Here is a 13,590-nt window from a genome sequence, read left to right on the forward strand (position 1 = left end):
AAATAAATTTAAAAAATAGCTTAAAATACGGGGTAGAAATGTCCATACTTATAGAGAATATATCAGATTACAACTGGTAAACACTATGCAGGATACCGTGGTCTATCATGACCCGAGTCAGACTACTGAGTACTGTGCTGTAGCCCCTATGTAGGCCTAGGCTAGGCTATGTGTAAACAACGATTTGTTTTGATACGCAGACTACAGTATACACATTACATCATTTAGCCTAACATATTACACATAGGCCTGTTGTCGTCCTAACTTTCTTCACTGTATGAAATACATATGTCGCCCTCTTTTTTCTGGAAAATCTTCCGGCAACCTCCAAAGTAAATCTATTATTCAAATCACTTCCAATCATACCCATCTGTTTTTCTTTTTCTGTAAAACTCTGACTTGTAAGCATTGATAACTAGTGCTATATATTTCCGAAGATTTGATGTAAATTTGGTTTTTCTGAAATAAGAAATTGAGCAAAGTTACTCTCTCTGAAAACAAGGTATAATGTTAATGTTAGTCGTAACATTAGGCTGCAATTAGTGTATGAGATGAGCCTGAGCCTACGATACTTACAATGGTTAGGCTTTGCTTTTTCACACGGTCTGTCTTACACTCATCCTAGCTAACGTTAGCAACACTTGCATTATGATGGCATTTCACCCGTGCACCAAATTTCAATTGTAATATGATAAGGTCTAATTGTGCCTTAGTCAGGGCTAAGTGAGGGTGACCTGGTCTGGGCCCAAACCATGGATGGAGGCTTAACTCCAAGCTCCCTAACAAGTAATAATTAACATGACATCCTGAACTATAGGGGCCTAAGTAAGTTAGTCCCAATATTCCTACTCTTGAGCACTAGTCTGACTCTTTCATAGTCATTAAAATAGTAAGGACAGGGTGTAAACTGTAATCCAAAATATTGAAAGGAAGGAGGATAACACTGCTAAAGAGCAATTTCTGTATACTGCAATTTGTAAGTTAAGTGGTACTGGTAGCTGTTGTTGGTCTTTGCATAAGTTATGACCGAGGCCTATTCCAAGCAGTGCAATGCCTATGGCATCACTATGTTATGTTTAACTCTAGTCTAGCCTCTAGGACTTGTGAAAATTGATTCAGTTTGTTTAGTTATAACATTTTTATACATTTAAATGTTTTTATCAACCTTAGGATGTTGATGCCCAAGAAGAATCGTATACTCATCTATGAGAACCTCTTTAAAGAGGGGGTGATGGTAGCCAAGAAGGATACCAACCTAGCCAAACACCCAGAAGTGGATGTGCCCAACTTGCATGTCATGAAGGCTTTGCAGGTAAGCTGGCGTGGTTAGTCTTTACTATACGATGCATGTTCTGGACAAACAGTACAGTCCAAAATTGAGTAATTCTAAGTTTATAGCCATAGGTGTTTTCTGATATTCTTTAAACATCATGCAGTAACCAGTTTAATATAAATATGGGAACCAGTAAAGCTTCACAGGGTGACAAGTGAAGTATCTCCAATTTAGTGAAAGATCATATATTAACTTATCCTGGCATGTGATAACCTTCACAGATACTTCCAGCCATTAAATGGTTTAAAAGTCTGATGATAAAATGTGATTTAGAAGAGGAATACATTGAGGTTTTGTTGTGATTAGTTGTGACTAGTGACAGTCTATCTTTTGGGGAGTCATAATATAGTACTGTAAGTGCATATTAAGGTTTTAAAGGGTTATGAAAGGGTGAAAAGATGCATAGCAGTTTGCACACACGGACCGTAGTTTTTCATAAACTTTGGAAGATGAACTTCGGAACCTTTAAAACTGCTATGCAAAATTTGAATTTACCATATTTCTCCGAGAGTGCCAACTGAGAAATAATGAGCTAATGTTATATGATCTAGCATCTACAATGTTACGTAAAATATGCAAATCTCTTTTGTCTTGTACAGTAGCTTCTTGGCCAATTTGAATTTGGCCAATTTTGAAAAGTGATGATTAATCTAAATTTGTTGGCATTAGAACTTTCAATACTTTAGTAGAGTAAATAATTTACAAATTTCGACATATAATTTTATTGTATTATTAATGTGTTGATGATGATTACCTGGCTTTTTCACATGCTTTAGACATTAATTCTCCTGCATGTAGTAAACACCAGGGAAAGCAATTTGTAGCTTTGTTGATATTTTCATGCAAGTTTTGATTTGCTTGAAACCTGACTAGCTACACATATTTAAGAAAGTAGTTTTCATATCTATGTAAGAAAAGTTGCTCTGTGTTCGTACAAGAGTAATCATGTTGCAAACCTGTCACCTTTGTGTGTTATATTGATGATACCACTGTAAGAAGTGGCACTTGGAATAATTTTGTAGGTCTACGAAAAGTGCCCATTTCAACCCTATCGAACTTGGAGGGCCTTGAAAAAATTCCAAATTCTCTTTGAACATCATCAGATCCAACTGTTGACGAGTAAGTTGAGACTAGTGTTGCGCCGATAATCGTTTTCAATATCGGTATCGGCCGATATTTGCAATATCGGCAGCATATCGGTATCGGTAAAATTTTGCCTAATTGCCGATAACAGCAAGCCGATATTGAACTTTTTTTTTCACAGCAGAGCTACTTATTTATACTTGCAATGATTTGTTAATCTGCCCAAGACGATCCATTTCTGTAGCGTCAGTTAAACTCTTATTCATTTTCGATTAATATCCATGGAAACCTGACCCTCCGTAACCTCTAAAACACGTCTACGGCGCGCGAATATAACCAATGACCTTCGTGAACCTTGGCCTACACATAGCATTAGTGCAGCATGTATACACTGTACTGTACTAACCATTCATTTTCTCAAAGGCCTCCGTGAAAACCTTGAACATGATGCATAACTGCACTTTTAATTTTCCGCGAACACACTGCCGATTTCCCGCCGGTGTTCGCCCAGCGAACACGCCGAGCACGCGAGCATAAAGGCGTAGTGTCCAGGGGCCCGCCTTAGGGCCTTGGTGGGGTCATGGGGTAGAACCCCTTGTGGGGATCCTGGGGGATAAAGCCCCGAAAAATTGGCTTTTTTTTGCGTGTCTGGCGATAAAAAAAAAAACGCAGTTGAGTATGCAAAATAATTTTCTTATTTAAATTGTCACGAAACAGATGAAAATTTTAAAATGACAAGTTAGAGTAGCTATATAATGTTATAAAATGAAAAGAGATTTAATCTGTCTTTCAATCTTTAAAAAGTGCAACTTACAAAACTTCCGATATTATGAAACAAACAACGTTCAGCAAAGCCCTGTCTCTAGACTGCCTAACAATGAATAGCGTGCACAATGCGTACATTTTTACAACTGCGGTGTTTAACCCTATACCCAACTACCGTCGTACATGTGCTGCGAATTTTCCCAGGTACCTTCCCAAACACACTGTAAGCTCATCCCCTGTGTAACACCTGTTTGTTAACATTTTTTGGCAAGTTGCCAGGGAACTTTTCAGTTACGTGAGATCCGTAACCGCCGAGGTGGTTAGGCTATTTGCTATACAATTAACTATGGTAGGATATTATTTTTTCCGGATTTTTGGAAATTCTAGAAAATACTTTCTTTTTTCCCCCGCTTTAAAACAGATGTGGTCTTACGGTATATTCATAAATGGATGCACTAGAGCCTTGTTTACATGACATTAGTTGCATTTAGTACGATATGCCAGTTTTGCGTGAATTTTTCGAAAGTGTTTTGTTCGATCTTTCGTAATATTTGAAAGGTGTACCACCTTACTTTCCGTACACAATTGGTCATTTCTCTACTGATTTTCAGTTTTTTTCTTCTCTATACGGTCAAGTGAATAAGTTGTACATTGAGTATAAACTCAATAAATTATCATTTTTACATTGTGATCGACAGTTCGTAACCTAATTAAGATGCAATTTTGCAAGCATACGTTAACACTATAGCTACTTGTAAGTCTTTACGATGTTAAGGCTCACATTTACTGCGTCCATTTTATTATCGCGTGCAGCGCTGCAGTGAAAAAGATTCTGGTTGGATTTCAATTATAATTCTCTTTTTCAAAATCAGGAAAAAAGTCATTCTTTTCAACTTAGGACAAAAGGAAAACAAAACACCATATTTTGTTGTTTACTTGAAGATTTATTTGTGAATGTATGCATGACTAAAGTACGATTTTGCCTTCATTTTGTCTGTTAAAAAATATCGGTATCGGTATCGGACCGATATTGGGATGATAATATCGGATATCGGCCAAAACCGATATTGGTGATATCGGCGCAACACTAGTTGAGACATCAAATGACGAAGTCCCCAGATGGAGTAACATAGACCAGGAATACATGTTGATTTAGTTACTTCAAAAGCAATCTCTTGTAGACTTAAATTCAGTTTCTTCAGAAGCAGCAAGTGTTAATTATACAACTGGTCTCTTTGTTGTTTTTGTTCAGTCTTTGAAGTCTAGAGGTTACGTCAAGGAGCAGTTTGCCTGGCGCCACTACTACTGGTATCTGACCAATGAAGGCATCCAGTACCTCAGGGAGACCCTTAACCTCCCACCAGAGATTGTACCAACAACTCTGAAAAGACAAGCCAGACCAGAGACCACCAGACCCAGGCCCAAAGGTAATCTCATGTGATGTTACTAATTACAAAGATACTTTATATACGACAGACTAGTATAAAATAAAATAAAAATACATATTTATGGTACCAATACTTCAATGCAGCACTTTTGGAGTGAGTGCAACTTTCCAAATGCTACCCTTGTAAACAAACATGACTATCCATATTATGTAATAGTATGGATATATTTGTTATAAGACAAAGTTTTAGCTTAGTATTCCCTTCCAACGGCCAAACAGGTTTCCTGTATCTGTATTGGTATAGATAAACGAGGGATACATAAAAAAGAGTTCTTAAAAAACCCAAACTTAAAGCCACATCTTGAGTTTGGTTCCTGTGAGAACTAACAGTAAAATAAATTTTTGTAACATTCTTGTGGAGATAGGTTTCTTGATGATAGCAATACATATTATATAATACAAACTGTTTATACTACTTAATAACACAAGACTGTACTTATATACTTTTGCTAATAGTTGTAATCGATTAATTGCCAGGGATCGGGAAATATAGAATGCCACAGTCACATAGGGTTATAGAGGCAGAGAAAAAAGACAGTTTATAGTTTCTGATCTTCATTATTCCACACATGAAGTAAAACTAATATCAACCAGTGTCTATGATGAGCAAGTCATTTCCGCAAGGAATTTCGTTGATATTCCATTAGACTACTTTAATGTTGATACATTGGCCAGAAGGCAAAGTTGCTCCTGCACATTAAAAAAAAAAGGAAAAAAAAGCTGAATCATTAGTGCAACCCTTCCCTCTCTTGTCAAATTTGCCCCAAGTGTGTCACGAAACGACTCTTATAAAAGACCTGGATGGGAAAGTTAGTAGTTGGAAACAAAATTTGGTCAGCCCAGTTAAGCTAGCTTGTGCTCTAGCTTCACATGTTCAAGTTGCGTCCTTCATTCACTTGCATTGTATTGTAACACTATGAGATGACTCACATTATCTTGCTTACTGATAGTGAGAAAACTTTGTTTTAAAACTCTCTGTTACTTTGTGCCTTTTACCATTTGTAGGTCAAGGTATGGACCGTGGACCATCAGGCCCAGTTGACTCCCAGAGGGACTCGTACAGAAGAGGAACACCAGGTAAGCCAGAATGGAATTACTTTTTCATTTCTACATGCCTCACCATTTTTCAAGGAACCTGTAAATAGTTAATTACAATAATAACCCATTTTGATCTAAAATGCTATAAGTTATATTTAATTTTTACATACCAGTTACTCCATGGACATGCTATACTATGAGTTCAGTCATAAACATAACATTTCTTTGTGGTCATGTGGTCATAGAAGCTTAGTATTCCCTTCCAACGGCCAAACAGGTTTCCTGTATCTGTATTGGTATAGATAAACGAGGGATAAATAAAAAAAAGAGTTCTTAAAAAACCCAAACTTAAAGCCACATCTTGAGGTTGGTTCCTGTGAGAACTAACAGTAAAACAAATTTAAATTATATTTAATTTTGTTGTACCAGTTACTTCATGGACATGCCAGACTATGAGTTCAGTCATAAACAGAACATTTCTTTGTGGTCACGATGTAACTTCGCTCACAAAAATGTTTGATTACAGTTTAATGTTATTACATTAATGTATTTCATTAATGTCTCAAGTTAAAAATGTTGTATGTTGTGTGCAAAGTTTGTTACTCAGTACAAACATCAAGAAAGATAGGACATGCCTAAACATTTTATTACAAATAAAGCAGGGGTTCTTAATAGGCAGCATGCATTCAGAGTCCAACCCCTTTAAAAATATTTTACTCTCACTCCAGATGCGTACACTTATCCGGTATGTGTACCTCTGAGACCTTACAGTATGTCTGAGTACCCAATACCAGCCTTATCTGCACATTGCTTTATCTAGGTATAGATTATAAATTTGGTTCTGTCTGCTCCTTTGCAACACCAACGACAAATGTTTTCTTCGGCTACCCTAGAAAATGTACTGAGAACCCCTCTCAGACTAATTTGCTTCCTTTTAGAATTATTGCAATTATGTACTACATGAGTGAAGCTAGTTGTATACATGCAAGGTGATATTGTTAATTTAGTAATGGAATGCAACCATATTGTAAATGCAATCTTGAACTGAAATTAAAGGAGCATTGTTTTATTGTCAAGTTTGGTTGATAATTAGTAGAGATTAATGAACTGTTGCTCTCACTTTATAGCTTGTTTCTGTTGATAATTAAACTAACTGCTCAACATCCATTAGTTACTTAAAAAATCATTGAACTATACAAGAATATAAATTACATCAAAATGTTTTTAGCTAATACATCATGGATGGATGCATACTAAAATTCATTGGATTTAAAGAAAAGTTTTACAAAAATCATAATTTAGATACAAAAAAATCTTCAGTTCTGTTCAGAATATATGTGGCCGTTTTACTAAACGTACAAAGGCTTTGTGTACAAAAAACAGCCATACATATATCAGTTTGTGTCGCATAATTGTCCCGTTGGCATGGAATTTTGTTATGCAGTATGTGATAATTTACTCCAAATTGTGCATTATTAATTTAATATCAATCATCATAGTATTTGACCACATTTTGTGTTGCTACCTATGGTATCACCATTAATAGTTCTATACACACAATAACGTTTGAATTCTAGGTAGTTTGTGCCTAATATATTTGTTACAAACTGAACACATGATCAGGTTAATTTTTTAAATAGTTGTCTAAGATAACCATTTAAACATAAATTATTACATATATTTCGCTTTAACATTTGGAAGGATGATGTTTTGTATGTGGACCGTTGTTGAGAAGTCTTAAGTCAAAGGTTCTTCTTCAAATGTTTATTTTCTCTCGTTTTGTTTTACAGGCGGCCCTGACAAGAAAGGAGAAGCTGGAGCAGGATCCACAGACAACTTTGAATTCGTAAGTAGTTTGATAAGAGATGAGGATTATTGGCCTAAAATATGACAGAAAGCGTGAAAGTGGTTGCCCATGATCCAAGTTTAATTGTACTAACAACAGGTTATCCCTCTCATTGGACAATTGTGAGGGCCTTGTGGTCAAGTGGTTAAGGCAGTGGACTTGTGATCTAAGGATTACAGGTTCGAGTCCTGGCCAGATCATTGCGTTGTGTCCTTGGGCAAGGCACTTTATCTCCATTGCCTCTCTTCACCCAGGTGTATAAATGGGGACTTGCCAGGTAACTTGTAAATATAGTTGCGTGCGCTGGTTTGTGGCTGCACCCTATGGGAAGTCCCCCGGGGGGGGACACGTGGTTGTGGTGCACTGTGGTGCCCCAGGAGAGATTGATTGAATTGTGCACACTTTGGTGTGTAGATGTGACAAGTTACCAATGACCAGTGTTAAGTTGTAAAGTCGTGTTAGAGGGCCTTGGCCCTGAACAAGTCTGTAAACCTAACATATAACATATATAATACTAGAAATTTGGAGAAATACAAGCACTAGAATTACATATAAAATATGACCGAAAGACATGAAAGTGTTCGCCCATGGTCCAAGTTTAACTTCTCCTACACTTTTACTAATAACAGGTTATCTCTCTCATTGACATTTGGTAAATACTAGAAATTTGGAGAAATACAAGCATTAGAAATACACTTTCACCAAGTTAACATTGTCAGTGTCAAATTAGCATTTTATTTATTTATTTATTTATCATTTTATTTTTTTATTTAGCAATTTAGCATGGTCAAGTTAGCATTGTCATTAGCATTGACATCGTGCCAGTGTCATCAAATGTTTTCTTCCTGGAGAATGCCTATCGGGAAGGCATGTAGGCATGAAACACGACTATCCATATGATGTAATAGTACAGATATATTTGTAATAAGACAAAAGTTTTAGCTTAGTATTCCCTTCCAACGGCCAAACAGGTTTCCTGTATCTGTTTTGGTATAGAAAAACGAGGGATATATAAAAAAGAGTTCTTAAAAAACCCAAACTTAAAGCCACATCTTGAGTTTGGTTCCTGTGAGAACTAACAGTAAACTAAATTTAGTAGAAGATGCAAATTTTTGTAACATACTTGTTGAGATAGGTTTCATGATGATAGCAATACATAATATTGAATACATACTGTTTATACTACTTAATAATACAAGGTTGTTCTTATATACTAGTGCTAATAGTAATCGATTAATTGCCAGGGATAGGGAATGCCACAGTATCATAGGGTTATAGGGGCAGAGAAAAAAGACAGTTTATAATGATCTTCATTATTTCACACATGAAGTGATGCTAGTATCATGCAGTGTAGTGATAGCAATATATAATACATACTGTTTATACTACTTAATAAAACAAGGTTGTACTTATATACGACTTCCAGTTTTGAGAAATGACCATAACAAAAATCTGAGGCTCATCCATTAAAGTGGCTGTACTACTTAGTCTAACACACAGACTGTTAGGTCAGTTTCTCAACACAAACCTCAAAAGGAAAATTCCAAAAAGAAGAGGATTTTATTGCATCTAATAACATATTTATTTTGCATTCCAAACATGTCAAGGACAAATGGTGTGTAATTTCATCCATGTGAGGTTAAAAAGTTATCGTTTGGTGGAGTTTCTAGCATTTATAAAGCAATAAATTAATGTTGACATTTAGGCTTGCATGGAGAAACTGAAGTAATCATTAGTCTAGCCTAATAGTCCTGCTCGAGACATTTATAATTATAAGATTCTTTTGTTGACATATGAAGACTAATATTCTGCCTAAAGTTATCCGCTATCATACGACATAAGTTTAAAAGTACAACAAAATTGGTTGGAAACTGGACTGTTGCGTCACTATTAGTCTTATCACATACATTGTACATGAGAAAAAATATGTGACGCTTCAGAGAAATTTATTTTTGACTTGTAAAAATTGAATATAATCGAGACAACTTATTGCTATTTGATTAAATTTGTTACAAACATTTGTGGAGACATATTTCAGTTGGAGTTAACAAGCTCTTGTATCACAAGGGAATTAGGATAACTCGAAAAAAGCTGTGTCATAGTTGAAAAAAAAAAAGAGTTTGTTTACTGGATGCATAAGAATACGAATAAACCATTGTCAGTTGTATTGCATAAACTTCAAACCCCATTGAATCCAAAGTGTGAATCATATCAGTTTCAAGGTCAAAATCATCTAGGGTGAGAAATAATGAGAAAAACAATGTTGTGTGTCTTTGACATCTCACACCCTTTTACTTCAACTTTTGGTATCATATGTGGCAACTTTAGACAGCAACACTTTAAAAGCTAGAGCATGTATACAAATTGAATGCAAGTTTCACATGAATTTTTCAAAAAACAAAAATACAATTACCTCCGAGATCATCCCTTAACTTCATTTTGCTTGTGAAAGCTTGTTGCTACTCTGCCACATGACTAGGTTTTATTTAATACTTTTGATAAAAATCTTCCTTTGACAGCAAAAGGGAAGTAACGAAAGTACTGAGAGAACTTTCCTTTGTCATAAAACTATATATTTAATTAACGAGCGTTTCCATTAGTGTAAGCATCAAGGAATTCTGCTTGTTTTAATTTCATATCCATTCTTTCATTTGACACTATTTTGGCATTATTTAAAGTGATTCTATGTACATTAGAATGTCACCATAAAGGGACTTGAAAAGGAAGCATTTCTGATTACTCTGTTGATATCAACATGTTAACTTGCAAAGTCAAGGAGCTGTTATGCATTATTATGACCTATATACTGCAGAGACTCCAAACAATATCAACAATTGCTTGAAAGTATGCTTTCAGATCTGGTCACAATTTTGCCCATTTGTATATATACAATGCTTGTGTCACTTTAATGAATGGATGGTTAATTCAAAAGGGAAAAGCCTTGTTTTTATGACCTCTTTAGATGTTCAAACAAACTGCAGAGTGCAGAGTAGATAATTTTATGGGAAAAGAAAACTTCTTTTCTGATGATTTTGAAGGTTTGTTTGAACAACCGTAAGCCTGGCACATACTGTATGCATTTTCCTTGCACATACACATTGCGAGACTGTTGTTGTTTACGTCAGAGAAAATGGTTGTTGAATATTTATTAGCCTGTCTCGTGCATTTCAAATACAAACTTGGTTGTCTGTTTTCGTCTTCTTTTCATGTGTAACGAAAAATAAGGCTGGATGTCAGAATATTAATTTCATTGAAATATTGCTGAGGTCCTGAAAGTTGCAGGAAATTTGTGTATTTAGTATTTACATCCATTGATTATAACTTGATAGGTTGTAGAGTGCTGAGTTGGTTATTTCCACAAATCAAAGAGATTTTCTAGAATGGGACCCAAACCATTGTCCACAGAAGAACAACTTGTATATGATAGACACAAATAAACTTCAGCCCTTAACACAGTCCTGAATTAACCTGTCTTTGCCAGGTGGGGGGGGGGGAGTAAGGTTGGACCTCTTTTCATCTGCCATGACCAAGAAATAACTGGGGGTGGATGACTTTTCAAACTTTCAACTGTTTCTGATAAGAAAGCATTACATTATTAATTTTGATGATTTAATTGTGCATACTGTTAGGTGAGGACATCTCTGTTGCTGAATAATTGTTTAAATGTGTCCACACACTGCTTTGAATAAAGGTGACCTGATTGAACAAGACCATTGTGAACTAGTTTTGGGTTGTAGTTCAGAAGCATAGTCTTTCATGTGACCCATGCACACTGATGAGTGGCACACAAACAACTGCTTTCTGTTAATGACAAGTACTTGTTTAGGTCACACTCACATGTCATATAACTTCCCTGTTACATTTATTGAAACAGCCAGACAGGAAGACTTACATACTCAGTTTCCCGGACTATTAATAGGGACCTAACAAAACCTTGATGAGTCATACAGGTAGTGCCAATGCCAGGCTAGCCATGACTTTCCAGGTTATGACAGTATTATGGAGTCAAATAGTGTGTGGCTGTCTTTGCCAAGTTATATGTGGGGGAGGGCAAGGGGGGGCCTACTCACAATACCCACCGTCACCCATACCCACCTTCACTCCTACCCCTGTCACCCCTACCCACAGTCACCCCTACCCTGCGTCACCGGCTACATATGTCTGGACATGAACTGCTGCTCCTCAGTATTATTTTATTTTTATCATCTACAGTTATGTGTTTCTCTTTTTCTTTCTTAATTACAGAAAGGAGGTTTCTATGGAAGAGGTCGTGGTGCTCCTCAGTAAAGGCTTTGTCTGGAATGTTTTCAGTTTGTGCTTGTACATTAATTAACAAATAAAAGACAAACTGAAAAAATATAGTGTTGTGTTACTCTTCTTTCTGTTACAATTCATTGATAAAATTGTTTTTAGAGGGATTGTATGTTAATTTGGTAAAGAAACAATCTTTTACCTTTTAAGGTATCCAAGTTAGATATGACTGGCTAAACCTTCTCTTGCTCAAGGAAGTAAATCACATTAGGTTGTGTGTGGAATCAAAAGCTTACTTGGGCTATTAAATTCTTCTTGTGGAAATTATAAAGTACTGTGATATTTACCTAGCAAAGCTTCTTCACTTTTCTTAACAACATTCGCTGGGTTTAAACTTGGGCAAAGGCTAGCACAAAAATAATGGCTATTTTGTTATGAACGATAATAGACGGTTGGTTATAGGCACTGCGCCATGAGCGTCTTCGGGTGGACACTGGCGCAATACCAAGTGTACACTATTTGCAACATACTTGGCATGTTCATATGGAGTTCATAGCGTTTGTACTCTAACACCTTGGTTAAAAACCAGTACAATCGCACCCCATGATCAAAATAAAAACATGATATAGCAAAGCACATGTGTGTGATAATGCTTACACTCGAGAGCTTGTCAGTCTAACTTGGAATATTAAAACAAGACATCTTCCAATGGGTCATTTAGTTTTAAATGTTACATGGCAACTGCTGGTAGCTCTGAAAGGACCCCTTCCCTCCACCCCCTATCCTCCCTCACTCCCCCCCCCCTCATCCTTATCCTGTGTCAGGTGTTGCTGCTTAAAACATGCATGTGGCTCAAGGCTGATAATTCATTTTGATGTTTTAGACCAGTTAGAAAAAAAAACACTTCCATCAGTCCAGTTTGCATTTCTATGGCACTTTGACAAGATGACCCTTAAAATAGATGATGTTCATTAACCAAGTGACTAGATTAATTAGTCTAATTAACACATCATTAGGTCAGTTCCTCAACTTCAACAGAAACTCAGTGGATAAAATGACTCGCAGCCTCGAGTGACATGTTACCAATGCATTATAAATTTATCAAGTGTTGGATGTCCTCAAAGGGTGCTCTGTATATTCCTTGGCAGAGGCAAATTGAATCTATGCGATGGTCATTGTGTGTGTGTAATTGACTTAAGTTGTAAACATGATAACTCAACAACTTTATGGTGGTTGAACTTCATATTTAGTACATAGATACACCTTATTGAGCACAAGAACCCTATTGTTTCATGTGCCGGTCGAATTTCATTTGCGGTCAACAGAGGTCAAAGTTTGAAGGCATTGTAAGCACTATAAGTAAAAAGCTAATATGGATGAACTTCATTTTAGTATGTGGATGCACACATTGAGTAGAAGACACTGCTTTCTGTGATGGTTGAATGTCATTTGAGGTCAACAGAGGTCAAACGTTTGAAAGCCTTGTAAACACGTAAACTCACAGTGGTCAATAGAGGTCAAAATCTGAAAACTTAGTAAACATGCTAACTCCCAACAATGAAACATATTACCTTTATGATGGTCACACTTGCCTTTAGGAAACATTTTCCCCAGCTGCCCTATCAAAAAGGTGATTCCTTATCTAAACTTATAAGGCAAGGAATATTGAAGCTTTCTGGTTTATTAGAAGTTAACGTGAAAGAACAAGAGTTATGATGGTTTATAACAAAAAAAGGAATGAACAAAGAGAGAGAAACTGGGAATGACATAAGGCCTGAGATTAATACCTTGTAAACACTCAGATCCACCCACAAAGGTATGGCTTCG

At 36.2% G+C, this 13,590-nt stretch overlaps 2 protein-coding genes across 4 annotated transcripts in view; one reads left to right on the plus strand and one right to left on the minus strand.

Annotated features, from left to right (window-relative positions):
- Positions 1–13,590, minus strand: part of LOC139969866 (autophagy-related protein 13-like) — a 72,814-nt gene that overhangs the window by 10,742 nt on the left and 48,482 nt on the right. The window contains exon 1 of one of the 3 annotated variants that reach the window (XM_071975211.1): positions 367–391. The exons of 1 other annotated variant lie outside the window; for it this stretch is intronic. The gene's annotated coding sequence lies outside the window, so the exon portion shown is untranslated. Of the gene's footprint in view, positions 1–48; positions 188–366; positions 392–13,590 lie in introns of those variants that run through there. One more of the 3 variants, XM_071975210.1, reaches the window with a different exon arrangement.
- On the plus strand, positions 184–11,871 carry LOC139969870 (small ribosomal subunit protein eS10-like). Its single transcript, XM_071975222.1, has 6 exons — positions 184–332; positions 1,171–1,312; positions 4,434–4,608; positions 5,634–5,705; positions 7,457–7,512; positions 11,758–11,871. The coding sequence occupies exons 1-6, from the start codon at positions 289–291 to the stop codon at positions 11,797–11,799; spliced, it is 531 nt and encodes a 176-aa protein (XP_071831323.1). The 5' UTR covers positions 184–288; the 3' UTR covers positions 11,800–11,871.

This window comes from Apostichopus japonicus, chromosome 7 (genome assembly GCF_037975245.1).
Source record: "Apostichopus japonicus isolate 1M-3 chromosome 7, ASM3797524v1, whole genome shotgun sequence".
In the NCBI taxonomy this organism is placed as follows: domain Eukaryota; kingdom Metazoa; phylum Echinodermata; class Holothuroidea; order Aspidochirotida; family Stichopodidae; genus Apostichopus; species Apostichopus japonicus.